The following is a 22,584-nucleotide window of genomic DNA, read 5'->3' as shown; positions in this document are numbered from 1 at the left end:
CTATACTAACAATGGGGGTCATCAAGTTTCTCAAATCCAAGCTCTGTCGCAAAACAGCCACCATGCCTGCCTCTAAAATCAAGCTGATCGCCAACCCCGACTACCGCAAATCGGGCACCAAGTCTTATCTACACACGATGCGCAAGTACCGCTTCACCCCGACGCTAGGCGGCCCCTACTTTCTGGGCACCACCCTGCACCAGACGGGCCGCCAGTACACAGACAAGCCCGTTGGGGGCAAGGCCCGTCTGCGACAGGTGATGCAGAAGAGCAGCGACGGCCATGTCGGGGAAGTCGATGCCGACGATGTCCAGAACGATGCGATGTACCTCGCACAGGTGGGGATCGGATCACCGGCTCAGAACCTACAGTTGGATTTCGATACAGGCTCAGCGGATCTTTGGGTATGTGCTGCCGTGGGTACTTGGCAGGTTGTGGACGGTGCTAACATGGGGTTTCCCTAGGTCTGGTCTACACAACTGCCCTTTGAAACGCTGGCGCTTCATAAACATCATACCGTCTTCGACCCGGAGAAGTCGTCGTCGTTCAAGACGAAGGAAGGGTCGCGCTGGAAGATCTCGTACGGCGATGGCTCGTCGGCGTCTGGGAGTGTCGGCACTGATGTCGTCGATATCGGCGGCGTGATCGTTAAGAACCAGGCCGTCGAGCTAGCGCAGCACCTGTCGACGCAGTTCGCCGTTGGGAAAGGCGATGGTCTGCTCGGGCTCGCATTCAGCAATATCAACACGGTCACGCCCCAGGCCGTGAACACGCCTGTGCAGAACATGATTACGCAAGCCGACATCCCCAAGTCGGCGGCGCTGTTCACAGCGAAGCTGGGCTCATGGCGGGACGCCAACGAGCCGGATAAGGGCGAGTCGTTCTATACTTTTGGCTACATTGACCAAGACACGGTGAAGGAGTCCGGACAGGAGATCGCATACACGCCCGTCGACAATAGCCAGGGATTCTGGCTGTTTGATTCTGGGTCTGCGACGGTGAACGGTAAGTCCATTGCGCGGTCTGGGAATAAGGCGATTGCCGATACTGGGACTACGCTTGCGCTAGTCGACGATGAGACTTGCAAGGCCATTTATGATGCTATCGAGGGCTCGTCGTACGATGAGGAGAACCAGGGGTATATTTTCCCGTCGAACACGCCGGCCCATAAGCTGCCTGTTGTGACCTTTGCCGTTGGGGACAAGCAGTTTACTGTCCAGAAGGAGGATCTGGGCTTTGCGGAAGCCAGGGAGGGATATGTCTACGGGGGTATCCAGAGCCGCGGGTCTATGCAAATGGATATCCTGGGCGATACCTTCTTGAAGGCAATCTACGCAGTAAGTTTACCTTGAATCTGAATGTTATATTCTGGGACTGACGGGGCTAGATCTTTGACGTGGGAAATCTTCGGTTTGGCGCGGTTCAGCGTAAGGAGCTTCATCAGAACCTGTCGCCTCCTCCGCAATAGAGGCTCTCGCACTACCATTTACTCAAATGTCCCGGTTTTCTTCCATGTTGTCGTTGTTGCTACTGTCTCCCCAATAGATATTGAGTTAGAAGTTGAATGGGATGCGTTTACGGGAGCCAGGATAGAAAAGCGAGATTAATGTTCATATAAATGAGCACTCATACTGGCGCCAGGTAAATCTAAGTCTGAACCTGTCAGAGTTCATTACACATTGGTCAAAGTTGTCCGTAGGAACCCAGCCAGTTTACTAGTACTCCAAGTCTCTAGAAAAATATTTATTACTATCAGTATACAACCTGCCCCACAGACTCCCATCAAATAAGAAGAAAAGTATATTTGCACAAATTGCCCTAGACAAAGGAGTCTAATGGCCCAAGGGACCTGGTAGATGACATGGTGGATAAGGGGTATCAAAAGTCGCGCAGAAATACGACTCGAGTAACGGACTGAAGTGGTTGATGTCCCTTCATTTCTTCGCTTAGAGTTCCCCGGAACATTGGTGGTATTGGGGGTATCTACGCTGTTTCTCGCGGTGGTGTATGATTTGGGCGCTGCTAAGTCAAATTCATCTCGAAAGCATCGGCGCGTCGACGCACAAGGTGCCCGAGGCTCTTGAACAGGATCCGTCTATGCGAATCGTTTGAAGATGACCTCGGGGTCCTCGTGCCATTCGTCCGCACTCACCCACATCTGAAGAAGATCGTTAGCATTGTCTTTCCTGCTCCGCCGAATATTATGGCACTCCTCACCTTTCTGAATGTGCTAAGACCAGCCAGAATGCTACCACCAATCCAGGTGGTATATTTGCGCTCCGCAGGGGCAGAGATTCGGATCTTCATGTCCTCCACAGCAAGTCGCTTGATTTCGCGCATCAGACGATCCGGGAAGTTCTTGCACAGCGTTGATCCACCAGAGAGCACGATGTTCAGGTATAGTGATTTGCGGAGATCAAGATCGGTGCGAGTAATGGCATCCTGAACGATTTGATGCACACCGGGGTACTCCAGACCAATCAGCTCGGGGTCGAACAGGATTTCAGGTGCACGGTAACGTTCTTGACCGATCTAGAGACCAAAATCGCGTCAGTGGTGTACTTTGGAAACAACGATGACTGGACAAACCTTAATCTTATGGCCATCAGGGAGAATGTAGTCCATCGCTTTCGCGTCAGACTTGTGATAACTGTTCATCCACTCCTTCTCTTCCCGCTTCGGGTCCAGTGAAACATAGCACACCTTCTCCTTGATCATCCGCACCACTTCCTTCTCCGCGCTAGTATGCAGGACATGGCCTGCTTTTCGGAGCAGTAGCTGCATCTGCTCTGTGACGTCACGACCGGCGACATCGATTCTGCGAATACTGTTTGGGATAGCGAAACCCTCAAAAACGGGCACAGCGTGAGACACCCCGTCTCCCGAGTCCAACACCACACCAGTGGTGCGACCAGACGCGTACAAAGACAAAACAGCTTGGATGGACATGTACAGTGCAGGGACGTTGAATGCCTCGAACATGAGTTGCGCGGCCATATCACGGTTGGCACGGGGGTTCAACGGCGGTTCGGTGAGGAGGACGGGGTGCTCTTCGGGGAGGGCCTTGACTTCATTCTCGTAGACGTAGTGCCAGATCGATTCCATATCCTCCCAATTTGTGACGATGCCGTGCTCTAGAGGATACCGAATTTTTAATAGCCCACGCAGTTCCTGTGCGCGTTGGCCGATGAACGAGTCGCCTTCTAAGCCACCGGCCATGACCCGGGGGTGCTTGGGGCGGCCCACGAACGAAGGAAAATAACATGACGGGATTTCTTCTCCAGCAAAACCAGCTCGGATGGTGCCGCTTCCATTGTCAATAACAATTGGCACGTTGTGGAGGGTCGCTTCAGCCATTGCGGGGAGTGGTGAATGGGGGCAGAAGATCGGTCTTGAAGGCGCGTTACAAACGGCCCTACGGCCTGGGATTGGCGACGCTGGATCTCAGACTAACGGAGAGCAGTCTGTGAGGCCAAGTTACATGAACGATGGCAATGGTTGGCGACGACGTGCACTTCTCGAGTATTCAGGAGGGAGGGTTTTCGCGTCGGGAGTTGTCAACAAGGAAGCTTGGGCCAATGATGGGCGGCGCTGCCCTCCACTTCTCGTAGTTCAACCCAGGATCTACATAGGATTCAGTGGTTTTTTTTTTTTCTCCAATTTTGAGAGCGCCATTGGATCACATATATGATGCCTCTTCTGCGAAAGACTTTTAAACTTATATTTAAATATGAATAGCCTAAAATTGCGCTATGCAGACAACCCCGATGTTTATCTGCCTGAACCACGGTCGTCCTTGGTTGTAAGGTACCTCCTATACCTCAGGTTTAACTAGTATTGTAGTGGGACTTTTTGAGATCGAAGACGTCCATTTTATTCTTGTTTATGGGGTCGAACGATTCCAACGTCAGAGAGAGATCATACTGTCGTTGAACGAAGAAATTCCAAAGAGACATTGTTCAAAGATATTTGGGCCAAAACGACGGACCAAGCAGTCCTTCTCCACGTTCAATATTTACCTAGGAAAAGAGGAAATTTCAGAACTTCAAAATGACTCGACTCCAAGACGCCTTGCTAAATACACCTTGCTTCACGTTCACGGGCCCTACTATCTTACACAGCCTCAAAGGGGTCCCACTCCGAACAACGCACCGACAGCCTAGTCGAGCGTGCCGAGCTGTTCCCCCATGGCTCCTTCGCGGAAGGGATAGTCGAAGGAACGCAGGAAATCCGAATCTCCTGCGCGCCGCTCGACTTGGCCGACGGTGGCGATCAGGTTCCTGTGAGTCTTGATGAGATCCTGCGCTGACTTACTGAACCGAATATGTGCCTGGGACTCACTTGACGTCCGAGCTCGCCGCCATCTGGAGGCGAGACATCATATCTGCCATCTCTTGCTGGTGGTTATCGGCAAGATGTGGGTTTGGCACAATGATCAGACGCGGGGCCGCGCGCAGAGCTTCGAGGACAGACCCGGTGCCTGCGATATCTTGGTCAATAATGCATGCTTTTCATCACATTAAAACAGGCACCTTACCCCCGTGGCAGATGACAAGCCCCAATTCCCGGTGGATCAGTTCGAACGGCATGCACTGGCCTATCCAGTATTTTGGGTCGTCACAGAAGTCAAAGTGGCCGAAGTGCAATCCATGCATGGCGGGGCTCCCAGCAGGATTCGCGACCAGAAAATCATCAATGATGTGCTTGGCATGCCAACCATATTGAACCAAGAGGTGAGTATAGCCTTTAGCCGCAAGTGCTTTGAAGAACGGCTCGGAGCAGACTGTCTCCACGAGCTCCTTGAACTCAGCAGTCGCACCCACAGTCACAAAGCAAAGACGCATCTCTCGGCTTGATGGCGAGAGCGTATATGGAGGGGCGCTTGATAAACAAAATGCAAGTGGGATCAAAAGAGAAAGACAATCAACTTCAGAGTATCAATGGCAGGTGCATCGCGGGGGACCAATCAGCGGGCGTTCGCCATCACGTGATTGACAAACGCGGTCTAGTGGCACGCTAGCGTCTTCCAGCCCGGCGATGCTGGAGTTTGGAAAAAAAGATACCCAGTCCTTCTGGCATCTACCCTCGGCGCAATGGCCTCAACAACCAGGTCTTTGGCTCGCTCTTCGAGGCTTTGGGCCCATTATGGGCTGAGCCTACAACCTACCCGGTCCTTCTCGGTCTCCCCTTTTCGATTCGTCCAAGAGGACCCTGTGATGCCTCCGCCGCCGAGGATGCCACGCGCTCAGGACTATCCGTCAATGCCTGAATATTCTCCTGACCTACTCAGTAAAGAAGACCGATCCATGTACGACATGCTTTCTCCCGAGGAGAGGGAGGCATTTGATGCCGAGAACCGCCGCATGGTAGAGGAATTCAACGACATGGACTTGCGCGCGGAGGTGTTTGCCGAGCTCGATAGGCAGGTCAATCAGATCGACAAGCAAGAAGATATCCGCTTCGTGGACATTCGGGATAAAGCGTCCAAAGGTTTCTGGGGTGACGATGAAGAGGACGAATTCGCCCAAGTGGAGGACGGCGACGAGGAAATCAACGACGACGAAATTACCTCCATGGCCCACGCCGAGCTGGAGTTCCATCGCGAAATGAGAGAATACGCACGTATCACAGCATGGGATATGCCAATGCTCAGCAGTATGTGTCTTTCCTAGCCCATCATCGACGCCCAGTTGCTAATCGTGACGCGCAGAGCTGGCAAAACCCTTCACCCTGCCTCCCGAAACTCATATTTTGCGATTCCGATACACTACCTACATGGGTGAAAAACACCCGGCCGAACCCAAAGTTGTGGTCGAGCTCGCTTCCAAGGATTTAACACCCAAGTATCTCACCGAAGCTCAGCGCCAAACCTTCTTGAAGTTGGTTGGCACCCGCTACAACCCCCAAACAGATATTGTGCGCATGTCATGCGAACAATTTGGCTCTAGTGCTCAAAACAAGCGGTACCTGGCCGACATCGTAAACTCGCTCATTAAAGAAGCCAAGGAGGGTGATGCATTCGCCGATGTCCCCTTGGATCTCCGCCACTTCAAACCGAAGAGCAGCCCCAAATTCCCCGAATCCTGGAAGATGACGGAGGAGCGCCGCAAGCAACTTGCCGCTCGTCGCGAAGAGAGATACAACGCTGAACGGGAGCGTGCGGCCACTGTTGACGGAGACAAGATCGTCCGACAGGCCTCTATCGCCCTTCCGGAGCTCAACCCCGCCCTGAAGGCCCGGGCTACGGAAGAGCGAGAGCGCGTGGCTGTTAAGGCTGGCGCTCGTAGTAAGCGGCCTGCGCCTCTTCGTCGCTAAAACGCGGTCATTGTAAATGCTTTGCATGATCTCTTTGGGGTGAAGGGATAGAATCATTTGTTTGCGAGGCGCGGGCGCATTTCTTCTGGAGGTCTTAGCGACTTCGATTCTTTTTCACTGTACAATAGCCATGTATTCAATCTAGTGGTATCCCGCTGCTACCTACGTTGATGTGATTGTAACATAAACTTACCCAATCCCCACCAGCCGACCTGTTCTCACGAGTCACTTGTCGATCATCCTAGTATCCAAGATCGGATGCACGAGATCCCATAGGTTCCACGGGTATTCTTGAAACATTGAACAGCTGCTTTTGAACAAAGGGCCAATGGCATCGTCACTTGAGGAATCTTGAAAGCTCCCTTATTGATTCTGGCCTGTTCAGTCTCCATCGCTTGTCCCCCGGTTCTCGTTCTTTACTAGACGATTTTGACTGCGCTAAGCGAGCCTCTCGGCCTCGCTGGCCATCCTATCAACATCGAGCGTTGGAGTGTGAAAGCTCAAGATGTTTGTTAATGAATGTGCTTAAGCATGGCTATGCCAAATCTGATTAGAGGGACAAAGGCCGGATAAGAAAAGGTATTCCGTGATATTAAAGAAAAGACTTGAACCCTGGTCGTTGGGAAATGTATTGACGAGCCCCACGTGGAGACCAGCTGACGACCGCAGCCTGATACTAGCGAGAAGCCAAGACCTGAGTGTGGCTACACCGTATAGGTCTTTGACTAAGAGTACCAGTACAGGCTTAAACAAAAAAAAGCAAGACAAGGTAAATATCAATAAAAACAGGAGTAGATCCCAAAGACGCTGGCAAGATTCAAGATATTGGCATGGGACATATCAGGTTCCTTACGGGCCCCGACGGTGTCAACCTAAAAACCAAATCAAGAAGAGCCATGACAAGATCAATAAACAGGAATAGCAAGCGCCGCAACACCGACCTCTGAGCCACATGTTCATCCTTGTCCGAGCCATGGGCCACCGCCGAGAACGCCAGTGCGCTAATAACAATAACAATTGGGTTAATAGGAATAAATTGATTCGAAAAGGCAAAATAGGAAAGCAAATACAGAACTGGTCAAAAGAAAATCAATGTCCATATGACCAGCCTTGAGTTTGCCGGAGTGGGAGGTCCAAGTACAACTTCGCTCTCGTTGAACTAGGAATGACACAGCATTAGTATGGCATCGGAGAGCCAAGGAATGTCATTCGGCTTGCCTCGGAGATCTCGAAAGACCAAGAGTCTGGACGGTAGTAAACAATTTGAAGGCATGTTTCAAGTGGCCTTAGGATAAAGCACAGCAGATTTTATCTAGATTTTTCATATCATCTTCGTTCATATTGTTCATATTTGCGCGTGGAGTGCGTGCATAGCAATCCGGAAAGTCATGCTGAGATGCACATATTATCGAGACTTTAATTGGTGAGATCAGAGATTTGCTGGCGATGTTCGATGCTCTCAGTAATAGGGGACTCCTTCGTAGTGGTCTGGTTCAATTTATTAGTATCATACTTTGCAGGATGTACACAGTCAGTGGACAAACCAAGCAACAGGCCTGTTTTGTTGCACTGACGAAGAGGGGGTAAGAGAACAGGCTCACCGACAGCGCCATAGTTGAGAAGCAGGTCAGTCGCATAGATAGGCTCGCTGTCCTTAAGCAGAGTGTGCAGAGGGCCCTTAGTACCAATGTCGGTGGTCTTGCTGTCAGCAGTCTTCTTGTTGGCGATATTGGTGCCGTTGAGCTTGCTGTTATTGTTGGTCTCCGAGATGTCGAGGAGGTTGCCAGTGGCCGGGATGACAGGGCAAACTCGCTGAGAGTCTTCTCCATCAAATCCGAAGTCATAAAGACGACGGGAGGGATTTTCGAACACAGAAGAGGTGTTGAATCCAACGCCAAGAGAAACTCCATGAGGATCTTCACGGCTGGGCTCGACATCCAGGTTCGTGAAGTGACGGCTCAATTCCTCACTGCGACGGCGGTTCAGCTCCGAGTGGGCACTGGGGACGCTCTCACCGCGAATAGAAGACACAGGGCGACGCAAGGCAATGTCATTGTTCAGGTAACATGGACCAAACGACAGGGGGCCCACGGGGGTGAAGCGGTTGGCGTTCGTAATGGAGGGATTGGTGGTCAGAACATTGTCATCATGCAGCTTCTCGGCCTCCGTTCCGGCGGGCTTGGTAGTCGTGATGTTGGACTCCCCGCTCTCGCTAACAGGGGATTTGCTGGCTCGATGAGTACGGTTGTCAGCCTGGTTGGTTTCATTGGCGCTGGCGTTACGCTGGCCGTTTTTGCCCCATGGAGATCCACGAGCTTTGACTCCATTCGCGCCGGTTCCACGGTTCTTATAGCGGTTGTGGCTCCCGGCACGACGACTATTGGAGTGAGCGTTAAGGGCGTTGTTGGTACCAGCAAAGGGGTCGTTTTCATTCAGGGACATCGGGGCTTGGGTAACAACTCCATGGTAAGAGGAACCATGGCCGGGGTAAGTAATCGACTTGAACTCGGACGACTCAGAGATAGGCTGCATAGTGGTAGAAGCTGGTTGGAAAGCAATGTTCTGTTGCTCAACAAGCTGCATGCGTGCATTGCAGGCACCTGGGTTGACCAGACTTGGGACACCATACTTCTCACGATACCAACGAGGGATATCGCGAAGGCCAAGCTTTTCCAACATGAGGGGATCAGTGGGCATCTCATGCTTGAACATGCATCCTGTTTCTGGTAAGTACATACTAAGTCGAACTTGAAGGTTGGTGGATGTTGACAAACCTTGCTGCTGGTAGTCACATTCACCGTGACGGATCCAGTACGAGCAATATTCCTTCTTATTGTTGTAAAGCTACAGTAAGTCGAAGACGTCAGCAAAATCTACCGAGCGGCCAAAGTCAACCGATTGACTTACTGCCTTGTGGCTAGAGATGCCACCGGGGTGGTGGGGGACAACGGTCTTGGAGGAGTAGATGGTCTCCAGACCCCGCATAAGAATGCCCTGCACGGCAGTGCGGTGGTCAGACGGAACATCGTTGTCGGACACGATCTTCAAAAGAACGTCATGCAGTTCATTGAGTCCTTCACGAGATTCAGAGCCCGAAGTAGTCCCAGCAGCCGTGGTCGAGGCCGAAGCAGGGAGGCCCTCGACAACCCAAGGCTCAGATCGAGCAGTAGCAACACCGCAACTAGTCATGCCCTGAGTGTCACCAGGAGTCAAGGTGCGCGATACTCCACGCAGAGTGATCGAGGCTGGGAGCTCATCAATCGCCACCATCGGGGTCAAGGAACCGTTTGGGCGGGAACAAAAGAACAGGGGACGGCCTGAGGAAGTCATGATGAACTTTGTGCAGGATAAGTGTCAAGAAATAGATGTAATGAACGTGTAGGAAAAAATGAATACTGGGATAAGAAAGATAAGGAGCCTGTCAGGCCAAGGTGGTGCGAAGAAAGATAAGTTGACGAAGATGAAGTGGTGAAGGAAGAAGAGAGAGAGAGCGCGAGAGTGAGAGTGAGAGAAGGTAGGGGAGAAGAAGTACTGGAAGAAGTGAGAGAGCTGAACGACTAGTGGAAATTTCTGAGCTCAAAGCACCCTTCTCAAATGGAAACCAGCAAGAATCTCAAGTGAGCATTCGGTCCTTTTCTTCCTCTCACTTATTGTCCGTCTGCATGAAAGAGCCTCACCTTGATGATAACTATATGATTTGTCGAAATATTGTAGCACTTACCTATTGTAGATATAAGAGGCTAAATGCTATAGTTGCAATCAGGTGTATTGGTAGTGGTGTTGAAATAGAAACACAGAAACACTTTTCTCCCTAGAAGACTATCGTCTCCCAGTTTGCTTGCCAGCTTGCGCAACTATCTGCAACACACAATATGCGATGTCTTGAGGTCACAGAGAGCCCAGCATGGGGAGGATACTTGTTTAAGGTGAGTACGATGCCTTTAAAATAATCATATATAAGTGCTGATACCCAAAGCTGAGCAAGTATCCAAAGAGACTTGCAGGATCCAGCTCTCTATCCAGCCGCGCAGCACAATTATCCTCACCCAACAATATTCATCTTTTTGAAGATAGATCTTTGGAAGACATAAGACTTGTTTCAGGATAACTACTATGAAGGTCGGCCTAGCAAAGCATTGTTGTGTCCAAAGACCCTGCTCTAACTTTGAGGTGCACCATGGCCTTTGACAACAAGTTTGATTGGGACGGCTCCAATGTCATTGTGAGCACGGATAACGCTGCTTGTATTATATAGGACCTTACCTCGCCAGTTTCTATGGGGAAAGGTACCCACGAGGCCCGATTGTGCATCTCTATTGTTGGTGGATATACTACAGGCTACAGCATGAGGGTTGAGAAATTCGCGTCTGGCTTGACTTCCCTCTTCGAATACCACCCCAGTGAATTACATATGTTTGACGAGTACTGGAACGCAAAGCACATACCTAAGCTCCAGTGAGATGGATTATTTGCGATGAAGAATCCCTTCAGCAGTAATTCACAACTTCATAACCTACCAGCCGACGCGATGCAGGAAGCTATTGAAACCCCCCGCTGCTTTGTATCTACGAAATATACCTCAACAACCACCGTGATTGTAGCCTGCCAATTGACTTAGATGGAAGAAAGGGCTACTTTGTGACAGAAGAATCAATTGCTATCTGGAAAACAAAACACAGGGGGTATCTGCCAGGCGCCACCATGGTCCGGAAAAAAGGGAAACCGAGTTAAATGCAAGCCGAGATGTCAATCTCATGAAAGATAGGAGAAGCTCGAAATGTAGGAGCTCTGCTGTAGATAAGGGACGAAGTCCAAAGCAGAAAGGCAGCGCTGAAAAGTAAACGAGATAATGCGAGAAAATTCAAAATTATCGCGCGGGAACAGAGTGACGGGCTCAGAGCAGAGGGCAAGAGTTGCATTTCGGTGAAAAACACTTTTGAGGGTATGGGAAACGGTTTGCCAAGGAATAGAAGCTAAGTCAAGTCCACATAGGCAGAAGTGACTTGGCCTGAAGGTGCTGTCTCATGCTGCTGCTGCCAGCGATTCTGAATGTTCTCTGGTCGCTCAAACGGCCAAGGTTGGTCAGTTCGAGGAGGACGAAATCTCGCCGACTCCTGGGGCAGCGACGGGCTATGGGACTGAGGCTTGGTGGGGGCTGGGAGGGGAATGGGGTTAGTGTTCTCTTGATTCATGGGCTTATTCGAGTAGGAGAAACGCTCAAGATTCGCCGAGGAAGTAGGCAGTTGTTCCGTTTTGTTTGCCTTTGCGCGTTCCACAGCGGCCCACGAATTAATAATGCTGGTGAGGTATTTCCTGGCCATGCGAATAAGCTCAGGAGACTCCGTACTATTCTTGAGAGCTTGTTGCATCCGCTTGATCTGGACTCTGGACTGCAAGTGGGGACAAACACGACGACCTCCATAGTGGGCAATGCCGCAGAGTGGGCAACTCTCGGTCCCAGCAAGTTTCAAGGGACAAGCACCAGGAGCATGAACATGGGAGCATGCAGGACAAGAAGGGCGCTCGATATCCATGGTACCGTCGCCTCCCAGGTCCATCATGTCATTGCTGGAAGTTGGCGGTACGGTGCCGCGAACGAATGGGCGCCGTTTCTTCCTGCTCCCACTTCGAACAGCCAGGTCTTCAAGATCAAAGTAAGTTGAATCGTCTTCACCCGACGAGGATGCCGCATCATCTTTCGCTTCGAACTCACAGTCGCTATCAACGTTTCTGCCTTTGCCTTTGCCCCTGGTAGGTTTGACTGGAGTGGGTTCCTCTGGCGACTCGCCATCGTCATCCATGGGATCTTCCGCCTTCGTGCCGTAGAAAGTAGTGGCTCGCTTGCGTTTACCACGTCCCAATCCTTCGGCTTTGCGATTGAGGTCTTCCATGGCCTCCATTTCACGTTTATCTAGGATCTCCTCCCAGAACTTGGAATCGATCGGTTTTTCCTCCGTCTCAACTACTTCTTCAAGGGTCCCACGATCATTCTGCCAAATACGAGCAAAAGCGAACTGAGGCTGTTCTGCATTGTCATTAGAAGTAGATGCCGTTGTATCCTTTTCAATCTGGCTTCGATCAAGAAGCTTGTCAATGGACTCTGCATCATAACGTATATCGGCCGAATCATCGTCAGTGAATAATGCCTGTGCACCGTGTCGAAGGACAGACTCCAGGTCTTCTTCGTCCTCGTCATTCTCCATCCGCTCGATGAGGACATGGTCCAGGGCAAGTTTCTTTTTGCCTTTTTCCATGATCTTCTCTTCAACAGTCCCCTTTGTTGTCAGCTGGAAAACGAGGACGGTGTTTTTCTGACCGATTCGATGAGCACGCGACAGAGCTTGCATGTCCTGCTTAGGGTTGAAATCGGGGTCCATGATGATGACAGTGTCAGCAGTAGCAAGGTTGATGCCGACACCACCAGATCGGGTTGACAGCAGGAAAGCAGTGTATGGAGAGTTGGGCGCATTGAAATCATCTATCTGCTGTTGCTTTTGGCGGGCTGTGAGCTTACCGTCCAAACGACAGTACTCGATTCCGATTCCGGTTAGGAAGTCCTCCACGATGTCCAAATTCTCCAGGAACTGGCTGAAGATAAGAACACGGTGCCCTCGCTCTCGAAGCTTGGGTATCATCAGGTTCAGTAACTGGAATTTTCCGGACGCCTCTATGAGACGTTGAAGGGCGACTTGAGGATCGTGCTGTGCCTCCTCGATTTCTCGACTGAAGACAAATGGATGGCAGAGACACTTGCGGAGCTGCATAAGAATATTGTTCAAGTTCCCCCGATCTTTCTTCGCCAACCCGCTTGTCTGACTTTTCATGATCGCCTTGAGCAGCTGGGGATTTTTCTCGAGAATCGTTTTGTAAAGTTTCTTTTGTACAAGCGACATGGAAAGAGGAACAATGATCTGAGCCATGGGTGGCAGGAACGGCAAGACTTGAGCTTTCGTGCGCCGTAGGAAAAATGGACGAATCATCTCGTGAAGGGTACGGATCTCTTCCGAGGTCAGCTGGCCGTGTTGGCCGTATTGTGCTTCAAGCTCTACAGCGTCCCTTTCAGGGTCAAGGAATTGAACCAAGTTGAACAATTCTCGAATGTTGTTCTGCAGAGGCGTTCCAGTAAGAAGAACCTTGAAACCGACGTGTAGACGGCATAGGCGAGTGTAGAGTTGAGACTGGTCATTTTTAAGCCGTTGGCCTTCGTCCACCACCAGACCAGCCCAGCGAATCCTGCCTATGACTCGTCGCGACTCGTCGTCCACCATACTTTCGTAGGAAGCAATCACCACATGGCACCGGAGGTTTCTTGTGTCGTCAGGGAACATTTCATAGTCTTTGGCCAGCTTGCGAGCGTAGCTGGAGCCAAAATAAGTCACAACTCTAATTGCCGGGGCCCATGTTTTGATTTCCCGCCGCCAATTTGCGACAGTGGCGTTAGGGGCCACGATGAGAAAGGGCCAGCATGCATGCTTTTCAAGAAGTGTCGCCAAAAGTCCAATGACCTGAATTGTCTTTCCGAGACCCATGTCATCCGCAAGGATACAATTTTGTTGCTGTAGAAACTTATAGTACAGCCAGTTCACGCCTTCAAGCTGATATGCCATGAGCTCGCCGTGGACCAAAAGCGCCGATTGCCTATGCAACTCTAAGTTCTGTTCGAAGTCGAGAAGACGAACCCGAGAAAGATGCCTGCTCAATACATACTGGTCAGGGTTATCGATCGAGTCGCGGCGAACAAAATCCTCGAAGGCGGCCTTGAAGTCCGCCCATCGTTCCGTATCGCTCCGGCTGGGAGGCTCTTCTCGGACAGAGTCTTCATAGTTCAAGCCTTGATATTTGACAAAGGCTTCTTTGACCATATCGATGTCTTTCTTTTGTTCATCTGTGAGACCGTCTCTGATGTAGGTGACATCGAACACAATATCGACGCGCAAGTAATCCTCCGGAAATGCATCTTCAGTCTTGAAGATGGGTTTATTGGCATTAGGGGTCTTGTAGAATGCACGACGCATTGCGGTTTTGGTAATTCCCCATACCCAGTCGCCAGGCATCCAGGTCACGCGGAAGTAGGACTTATCCTTCCATTTGACGAGATATTCCTTCTGGTCCCCAGGGATTAGCTGAGCAGCACCGATACCATCGCCAACTTCGTGAGTTGGGTCCACCGGACGCCAAGCGACAAGTTTTTCAACGGAGCCAGGTGCAACTTCACATTCGTGGCATCGCCAATGTTTGCTGTAATGATCATATCTGTCCGAAGGATCTACACCCTGAACTGGCGGAAGATGATCGGCGTGGAATCCCCGATCACAACTGGTGCAACGGAACATGACATTTTCGAGACTATTGACTTTATGCGGATGTATGCGAGTTACTGGGTCTACACCCCCATTCTCCATTCGCAGATGCTGTTCCTCCTTTGACGAGAGACGTGGTCTAAGAGGTTCGGACATCGAATTCAGTTCTTTGCATCCAGAACATTTCCCTGTGTGTGGGCTGATGTCGTATTTCGAGTGGCTCATGCCCAGACAGAAGCGGCATTGGAGAATGAAATCCCCTTCACTAATTTTCGTCACGAGGTGGTCGCGTGTAGTTCGGGGTCCAAGGCAACTTTGATGATATGAGAAGCTGCAACCCTGACAAAACACAAGCTCCCCTTTGACTGTGTCATCTCCGTAGAGTCCGCAAGTGATGCACAACGCCAGATGTCGCTGTCTGAAATCATCGTCCCAAGGGATACGTCGAAAGCTTTCTTTGGCCCCCGTATACTTGGGTTTTTTTGGACCTTCACTTTCTGCCTCAGAAAGATCATCCTCATCTCGTTCGCGGAATCTTTTGCGAATGCCTTGCCGGTTTCGTGATGACCTACGGCGGCCTATCCCATGGCTGGAAGACGACTCGTCACCGGAGGAGGGTAGCGCAGGTCGTGTGTTACCTCTGGACTTCCCCTTTGCGCAAACCCCGGCGGCGGCGATGACGGCAGTGACGATGACGAGGGCCACCCAGTTCATCACTAGATTCTTCATCTTGGTTGGTTTCGTCACCAGAGCTCTCTGGGACTTCAAAGAACTCAGTGTATCGAGTTGCAGTTTTGCGGCGGGATTTACGTCGGCTTGTCGAGCCTTCATTGCCATAATCGGAGTCGGAATCTGCTGCTGCGTCGCCCGAAAAGTGGAGTGAAGATCGATTGGACCGGCGTGGTGAGATCATGTTTATGTCGTCGCTGGTGTCTGAGTCTAAAAAGGCCTCTAATGCCTTGGCGCCATTCTCCATATCAAGTAAGCGTTCGAGAGAGACCTAAAAGCAAGGAAATGTGAGAATTGTGTTCATATAAGAGTAAGCTTCAATGAACACTCCTTACAATTTGTTGTTCTCCACTCCGATGTAAGATAGAGTAAGTTGTGAGATCATTATCGTCCGACTCCAATCGCAGAACATGCCGAACTATGGAGTGACCAGCCAAAGGTCTGTAGTCATTCAAGTTCCTAGGAGTTGGCACAACAACCTGGATTGAAGATAAAGCTCGACGGGAGTCTATAGACTTATCCTCAAAGCGAGGCTGCGACGTGTCTTTTGAGTCGGTAGAGGGTTTGGAGTCGGATTGGGTTTCCTCCAAGTTTGCATCAGAGCCACTCAAGTTCAAGGGATCATGATAAATGTGATCTTTGGCTCTGTCGGGGAAATCGACCTCAGGCGAGTCGCTATCATCACTTGAGGACATGGTGCCCTGGCAAGTTAGACGGGTCGCGTCCAGGGAAACTGGCCAGGGCAAAAACAGGATAGGAGAGAGGGCTTAGGTGAAATATCCAGGTCACCTGGTAGTGAGGTAAAGGATCCCGAGGTTTGGAAGGATGAGGCAAGAATCGAAAGAACAACGGTTCCATAACGCGAAAGAAACGCGTTGATAGTCTATCTTATCGGCTTATCGGCTTACCGCCCTGGCAGTTCGCCCCTCCGCCTTATCTGCCTTATCGGCTATGCTTATCTGATATCAAGTGTGGGGTTGTGATCGTCTCTAGTTCTTGCTCACAGGCTGCTGTCGTTCCCATATACAAGCGGGTGCTGAAGATTCAATCGGCTGAGGTGCTGGGCAGATACTAAATAGGAACAGTACATATTTCGTTTGTTAATACTTCTGAATATGAGCAATGATCTAACAGCTAACTTAATGTGATCTGGTTTATCGAAATAGGACTACTAGGGTATTCACAACTAAGTAACTGCTTAGTCCTTTTCAAGGGATGAGGCTTCAATACCACTACCTAGATGCCTAGGGGCCGCACGGGTATTTGAGAGGCTGGGTCAGGAACACCAATAGGCTTATTTGCAAAGAACCTGTAAATATCCTGCAGAGTAATCGTATATCTTTACTCCTACTCCATTTCTGCACCGTCGCTCCCATCACGGTCCGCCGCATCGCACGGTAAGCACAACGCCATATAAACATCTCAGATTTCATGGTTCAGTCCCTAATGTGGACCTTCACCTGGTTCCAGATCGACCTGATCCTAGAACCATTTGGAATAATCCGGTTACGAAGAAAAAGAATAGATTACGCGCAGTCATGTGGTCTCCCCAACACTCACTGTTGGGGTGCGGATGTCGAAACCTTTCAGAAGCTTCAGGCACGGCTCCTGAAGTATCGTTTGCGGCGTTCCTTTTGATGAATGACTTGCTTCTTTCCACAGGGCGTAATTTGCATGCTTAGAGAGCCACCATAGTCCGGGGTTTTCTGACTCGCTGTATTCATAGTTTAACTAAAAGATTTTCGGAGCAGCCAGGGGTAGAACATACCATGTATAACGGTGGTTTCCAACCATGCAGGCTCGAAGGTGCGTTTGAAACGTGCTTGGTCTAATATGTGCCTCTGATTGGTGACCCACGCCGCGGTGTTGAGGTACCAGGTAATTTGTATGGTGTATCCGTTGCGAGCCAAACCGGCTCATCCGACTAGATACCTTGGGTATTGATTGTGCGCCTAATAGTCACGCCCCGACTACTCTTCGAGTACTTGGGGATCTTTGTAGCCCACCATTTAACAAAGAAGTAGATACCACGGATCCCAATTTTCCATGCAGACTGGATCATTGGAAGTCTTCGAAGCCGTGTGTAGTAATATATCTCGCCAAGGTATGCACCAACGATACCAAGGTTGTCCTTGTTGATGAGTGGCAGGTCTGCGGGAGCGGACTACGCAATAGTAGGACATAGTCTTCAGGTGTCTTAGAAACTTGGCAGTCCTGGTTGTCCACCCACAAATCTCCTGTTATATTGAATAAAGGAGAAGCTGTGCACAAAATGTCCCGTGTAGCATTTCTCGTTGTGCACTCTTTGGAACCATGATATTTCGTCCTGCCAGCAGTACTCGAGTAAACAGCAGTATCGGCATTTAGCCATAGACTTGGGGAACTGTCTGTGTTGACGGGCCATGCATAGTCATCCATGGCGGCGAACTTCACCTGCTGAAAGAGAATGCTTTGATAAATCTGGCGACTGCCACTGTTGCTTTTCTGCAAACTCGTTTAGCCCGCTTTCTCCGTGACGTGGATTTCCGGGGGAGGATCGAGTTCATCATACAGATCAATGTACCCTGAGATGGCACAAGCACAAGAGGCATGGCCACCAGTGGCAGACTGCAAGCTTTTAAAGCATTCAATTTCAAGATCAATTTATCCCCTAGTTGCCCTAACGGCCTCCAAGTTTTGAGAAAGTGGAGTTGCTCCCAAAAATCCCATTGCTCTAAGCACCTAAGGTCTGGTGTCACCGTTTTTCCCCACTCTGTAACGAGTCAGCGGTAATTGATTGTGAGCCATGACGACATAAACGTAGTTCTCGTTGCTGCGAGCTCAATGGGGGCTAAATTTCAGGAATCAGGGACAGCAAGACCCTCTGCAAAAATTTGCTGCAATGCTGAAGGCCGTGTAAATTGTAAGGAGAATAATCCCTGGTTGTGGCAATGCTGGAACATTACGCAATAAGACCTTCAAGCGCTTCCCGATATTGGTGAACATAGAAATTGTTCGTTCTGCTGGAGCCGAAGTAAGTCGTCAGGAGCATGGCGAATCAAATCAAATGACTGTCTAACCAGGACCCGCTTTGATTGACATGTCATTCAAAGCGGGTCCTGGTTAGACAACACTGTGATATGATTCGTTCAAGAGTCTTTCATACATTAAAAGGACGGACTCAAATAACCATATACATGATTGCATACCTATTATATACGAAAATATATGTTACTACTCACCTTCGGAAAGGAACCAAGGCATTTTCAATCTGAAGAAAAACGCAAGGCTAGAGTGATTTATATGCCTCAGGCATCAATGTCATTTCAAGCCCCATCAACACGTGGACACGCGACCATTCGTCGGAAGATCGCGTCCATGACCGCCTTGAGTCTTCAGGAACATTGATAACTCGAGAGAGCGCATTACTTCCGTGCTCTGCATATCTCGTGTTGATGTCTCCCTCTTCAACCTCTCCTTGTGGACGTTCGTGTTTAAGCGTCCTTCGTCCAAGTTCCTTCTCTTCATCCTTCTCTTCATCTCTCTAGTCCAAGCTCAATCAGAACAATCTCAAACAGTATGTCACAGCAGTATTATGAACCCTCCCCAGCAGGAGAACCACCACCACAACATGAGACAGTTCGGAAGCGCCAACGCGTGAGACAGGCCTGCATCCCGTGCCGAAAGCGCAAGAGAAAGTGCAATGGCCAATTTCCGTGCGACTTATGCCTTGGCTACCAACATCAGTGCGCGTACGATAATACTACTAGACCTAGCTCTTCAAATCCCCCATCTAATTATGAGGGACCATCAGCCTCGCCACCCGCCAATGCCTCACGTCAGGCCCAGGCACAGACTGCCCCAAAGCAATACGCGAACTCGTCTATCCTGCCCGGAGTTCTTGCACCACCAAAGCCTCGCTATGTGGGAAGGCATTCATCTGTGGCATTCCCTCTCTACACTGGACTGGAGGTTCAGGCGACCAAGCTTCCGCGCTTGCACTCCTTCGGCTACCATGCGGGTGTTCGGCGGGAACCGGAATGCGCAGTAACTCATGCAGTGGCCGACAGGATTCCATGGCGACTGGCCAGCGTACTGATCCATGTTTATGCGACCGTAATACACCCCGTCTTCGGCTTTCTCAATCTCAATGCTGTGAACGCGCTCTGTGAGAAACATTGGTCTGGGGAGCAACAGGATATGATTTTCGAAGCGATGATCTGCGGCATCATTGCGATGGGCTCCCTCTTCAGTGACGTACTGGATGAAGAGACCGAAATGTGGGTCGTTTTGCATGCAAAGGAGATCCTGGAAGACGCTGCCATTAGCCGTTTCCCAAGCGTTGAAAGCATCGCAGCGTGGATCCTTCGCACGCTCTACCTGAGATGTACCGGGCGCCCCCACGTGGCATGGATGTCTCAGTTGCAATCTGATGCATTTGGTCGAAGCAGCAGGACTGCACCAGGCGCCAGAATTCCAGATGCAGGCCACAGGAAACAGCGCCCCAGATGGCGAACTGATCAATATTGTCAATCGGACTGCGCAGGTTGCTAATGCTGTGCATTTCCTCATTGCTTTCGAGTATGGCCGTTCCATAATGACTCTGAATCGCCGGGCACCAGAAATAGCCCCCCAGGCTAATGGAGAAGCGGATTTCACCTCCCAATTATGCAGCCTCGTAGCTGCCATGCCCACTAACCAGGACACAGGGGACCTGGCAGACCTCATGAACGAGCTCTTGCGCGCTTTGGAGGCCATGTCTGAATTGACTCTCAAGCACGATTTTCTTCTCCTCGTACGAGCAGATATATCCCTGGGGATCTACCGTCGCCTCCGGGTCATGGATCCGAGCTTCCAACGAGGCCAGAACGAGCTGGTAATGAAGGCGGGCTCGGCTGCGCTGCCTGCTGCCGAAAGACTAGCAAGTCTGAAGCAGCCGTGGTGGAACGTGGTCGGGTCGGTCTTCCAGTTCGCCTGTGCCCTGCTTGTCATGGATACAAATGACAGCTGTGAGAAGCTCGGTGAGACCATGCGTGCGTTGGAGTTCATCGTTAGTCGTTTCAACACGCATCTGGCGAAGGAGGCGCTCGGTACAGCCCGGCAGCTGATCACGGCCTCGTTGAATAAAAAGCGAAAGAGCGTGGAGGCCCTTGAAAGAGCTGTCGGGCCGTGTTCCCCGGGGATCGCATCTGAGGCTGCTCAGGTCCCGCAAAACATGGACTTCCTGAGTCCGTCGCTCATGCCTGAGCTGCCCGTAGATGTGGAGCAATGTGGGCCATGGAGTTCCAGCTTCCCTGAGCTCCATGGTCTTTCAGGCAGAATTACGAGGCATGAGTGACGAGATATGAAAAGAGGTAGAAAGGATAGTACCAATGAATAATGAAGTCACCGTCTCATTATCGTTTATTGCCAATCAATCATAGTCTAATAAGAAAAAGCCACGATGCTAAATGGTGTAAAGGCATCGAGGTGGCGGGGTATCTCTATCTTCTAAAACGCTGTAATGACATTTACGCTTGAACTTTCGATGCCCGCCACGACACAATTATGAAACACAACGCACAAATAACTCCCAAGCCTGCAAGACCCACACCCATATACTCAGCTCCATGGTACCCTCTCAGGGTATCGCCATCGGCGACGTAGGTCTCCACCACGCCCGCAAATCCAAGGCCCATAGCAATGGAGTAGTTCACCGCAGTATTGATCAGCGAACCAGCCGCGCCTTGATCCTCCTGCGGCATCGCATTACTCATGATCAGGATCGCCGACGGGAAAGACATGTCCATGCCAATCGGCATGAGCAGAGGGATCAAAAAGCCATTAGCCCAGTAGATCTGCCCCAGCGGCCTGGTAGCGAGCAGAATCTGACCAACAGTGAACATCACCATGGCAATAAGCATAATGTAGCTCGCTGGGATGCGGCCTATCAGGAAAGCAGTCAGGATAGCAGCCCCGCCGCCCGAAGCAGCAGCCCACGCGAACTTCGCCGTCACGAGAAGCCCGCTTTCGTGCTCCAGGTTCATCATCACCGAGAAGTAGTAGAAAACCACCACTCCGAACGAAGCCCAGCCGCAAACAATACAGGCAATCACCCACCCCGTCTCTCCCCGAAAGACTGACCGCGGGAGAAGAGGGTATGCAGCGTGAAATTCCACCCACAGGAACAGCACGATGCTTAATAGTCCCACAATCAGAAGCGTATAGTTATACGGCTCCTGCCATCCGACCGCGGCAGCCTGGTTCCAGGCAAAATTGATGAGAATCAGACCGACCATCCCGGGAATAGCACCCCACACATCCAGTCGGGCCATCATCGACAGGTCCTCACGGGGCTTGATTTGGGGGATGGATGGAATGACGACCGAACCCAGCAGAGCGAATAGCGCGCATGCAATAGCCATGATCCAATATGCCCAGGGCCACCACAAGAACTGCGCCAGCAGCGATCCGAAAAGACCGCCAACGATGAACCCACCCGGCGCCACGCTACCAAAGAGGCAAAAGGCGACCTGCTTGCGCAAGCCAGGCGGGTATGTTCGACCCAGGATCGCGACGGCGTTCGGGAGGAGGAACGCCGGGCCGATTCCTTGGAGGGCGCGGCAGATGTCGAGGTAAATAGGGTTGACCCAGATGGAGAAGCCAGCGAGCATGGACCACAGAGCGAACCAGGAGAATCCGATCACGAACAGTATTTTGTGGCCGTATACATCGCCCAGTCGGCCGGATACAAAGATAAACGTGCCGACCGTCAAGCTGTATGCCGAGGAGGCCCATGTCAAGTCTTTCGGTGTGCTATCGAAGCTGTCGGCGATGAGATCTAGGGGCACAATGGAGAGCGACAAGCCGCTTTGCGTCAGAAGCTGCGCCGCACATATCACGATCAAAAAGACGATTTCGTGCAGCAGCGACTTTGGGGGCGAAAATGTCGGCGGCTCATGTTTGAGCGATTCGGGGTCTGCGGTCTGTGGTGCGTCCTCACTCTGTTCATTTATGCCGCTCAGCGTGGGCGCGGGAGATTCATCTATATTGTGTGGATTAGCTTAGAATAGTGAAGTGAGGACCAGCGCCTTCTGATCGACATACCTCTGCGGTCGATAGACTGCTCTTTCGAATTGACCAAAGCAGCCATATTGACGTGTGGTTTAGAATTGGACTTGAGAAAGCCATGAGATAGGGGAATCCAGTCTTTTTAGCCACAGCTTCTGAAACGCGACGAAAAAAAGATCCGCCAGCTTTTCCACGTGGGGACAATTATGTC

The 22,584-nt window shown here is 50.9% G+C and overlaps 9 protein-coding genes across 9 annotated transcripts; 4 read left to right on the top strand and 5 right to left on the bottom strand.

Moving 5' to 3' along the window:
• Nucleotides 1-11: 11 nt before the first annotated feature.
• N7468_010153 (pepsin-like aspartic protease) lies at nucleotides 12-1,468 on the top strand (the record flags this gene model as incomplete). Its single annotated transcript, XM_058479448.1, has 3 exons — nucleotides 12-404; nucleotides 465-1,337; nucleotides 1,388-1,468. 3 exons carry the CDS (start codon nucleotides 12-14, stop codon nucleotides 1,466-1,468), a joined length of 1,347 nt encoding a protein of 448 aa, XP_058326016.1.
• Nucleotides 1,469-2,095: 627 nt separating this feature from the next.
• N7468_010152 (actin-related protein ArpA) lies at nucleotides 2,096-3,357 on the bottom strand (the record flags this gene model as incomplete). Its single annotated transcript, XM_058479447.1, has 3 exons — nucleotides 2,096-2,158; nucleotides 2,218-2,532; nucleotides 2,590-3,357. The coding sequence occupies 3 exons, from the start codon at nucleotides 3,355-3,357 to the stop codon at nucleotides 2,096-2,098; spliced, it is 1,146 nt and encodes a 381-aa protein (XP_058326015.1).
• An 802-nt stretch (nucleotides 3,358-4,159) lies between these two features.
• On the bottom strand, nucleotides 4,160-4,844 carry alg13 (N-acetylglucosaminyldiphosphodolichol N-acetylglucosaminyltransferase catalytic subunit ALG13; the record flags this gene model as incomplete). Its single annotated transcript, XM_058479446.1, has 3 exons — nucleotides 4,160-4,280; nucleotides 4,342-4,480; nucleotides 4,538-4,844. The coding sequence occupies 3 exons, from the start codon at nucleotides 4,842-4,844 to the stop codon at nucleotides 4,160-4,162; spliced, it is 567 nt and encodes a 188-aa protein (XP_058326014.1).
• Nucleotides 4,845-5,093: 249 nt separating this feature from the next.
• On the top strand, nucleotides 5,094-6,315 carry N7468_010150 (mitochondrial 37S ribosomal protein mS35; the record flags this gene model as incomplete). Its single annotated transcript, XM_058479445.1, has 2 exons — nucleotides 5,094-5,655; nucleotides 5,711-6,315. 2 exons carry the CDS (start codon nucleotides 5,094-5,096, stop codon nucleotides 6,313-6,315), a joined length of 1,167 nt encoding a protein of 388 aa, XP_058326013.1.
• Nucleotides 6,316-7,731: 1,416 nt separating this feature from the next.
• On the bottom strand, nucleotides 7,732-9,585 carry N7468_010149 (uncharacterized protein; the record flags this gene model as incomplete). The annotated part of the gene is made up of 2 exons (XM_058479444.1): nucleotides 7,732-9,159; nucleotides 9,223-9,585. 2 exons carry the CDS (start codon nucleotides 9,583-9,585, stop codon nucleotides 7,732-7,734), a joined length of 1,791 nt encoding a protein of 596 aa, XP_058326012.1.
• Nucleotides 9,586-10,492: 907 nt separating this feature from the next.
• N7468_010148 (uncharacterized protein) lies at nucleotides 10,493-10,774 on the top strand (the record flags this gene model as incomplete). Its single annotated transcript, XM_058479443.1, has 2 exons — nucleotides 10,493-10,537; nucleotides 10,571-10,774. 2 exons carry the CDS (start codon nucleotides 10,493-10,495, stop codon nucleotides 10,772-10,774), a joined length of 249 nt encoding a protein of 82 aa, XP_058326011.1.
• Nucleotides 10,775-11,288: 514 nt separating this feature from the next.
• On the bottom strand, nucleotides 11,289-16,039 carry N7468_010147 (uncharacterized protein; the record flags this gene model as incomplete). Its single annotated transcript, XM_058479442.1, has 2 exons — nucleotides 11,289-15,473; nucleotides 15,680-16,039. The coding sequence occupies 2 exons, from the start codon at nucleotides 16,037-16,039 to the stop codon at nucleotides 11,289-11,291; spliced, it is 4,545 nt and encodes a 1,514-aa protein (XP_058326010.1).
• A 2,863-nt stretch (nucleotides 16,040-18,902) lies between these two features.
• Nucleotides 18,903-20,661, top strand: N7468_010146 (Zn(II)2Cys6 transcription factor; the record flags this gene model as incomplete). Its single annotated transcript, XM_058479441.1, has 2 exons — nucleotides 18,903-19,710; nucleotides 19,772-20,661. 2 exons carry the CDS (start codon nucleotides 18,903-18,905, stop codon nucleotides 20,659-20,661), a joined length of 1,698 nt encoding a protein of 565 aa, XP_058326009.1.
• Nucleotides 20,662-20,833: 172 nt separating this feature from the next.
• Nucleotides 20,834-22,455, bottom strand: N7468_010145 (MFS transporter; the record flags this gene model as incomplete). The annotated part of the gene is made up of 2 exons (XM_058479440.1): nucleotides 20,834-22,347; nucleotides 22,410-22,455. 2 exons carry the CDS (start codon nucleotides 22,453-22,455, stop codon nucleotides 20,834-20,836), a joined length of 1,560 nt encoding a protein of 519 aa, XP_058326008.1.
• Between the last annotated feature and the right edge of the window lie 129 nt (nucleotides 22,456-22,584).

Source organism: Penicillium chermesinum (genome assembly GCF_028974085.1).
Source record: "Penicillium chermesinum strain IBT 19713 chromosome Unknown utg000008l:1.0-1752722.0:1.0-1753981.0, whole genome shotgun sequence".
In the NCBI taxonomy this organism is placed as follows: domain Eukaryota; kingdom Fungi; phylum Ascomycota; class Eurotiomycetes; order Eurotiales; family Aspergillaceae; genus Penicillium; species Penicillium chermesinum.
Note: the sequence above shows the minus strand (reverse complement) of the source record. Positions and strands in the feature narration are given on the sequence as shown.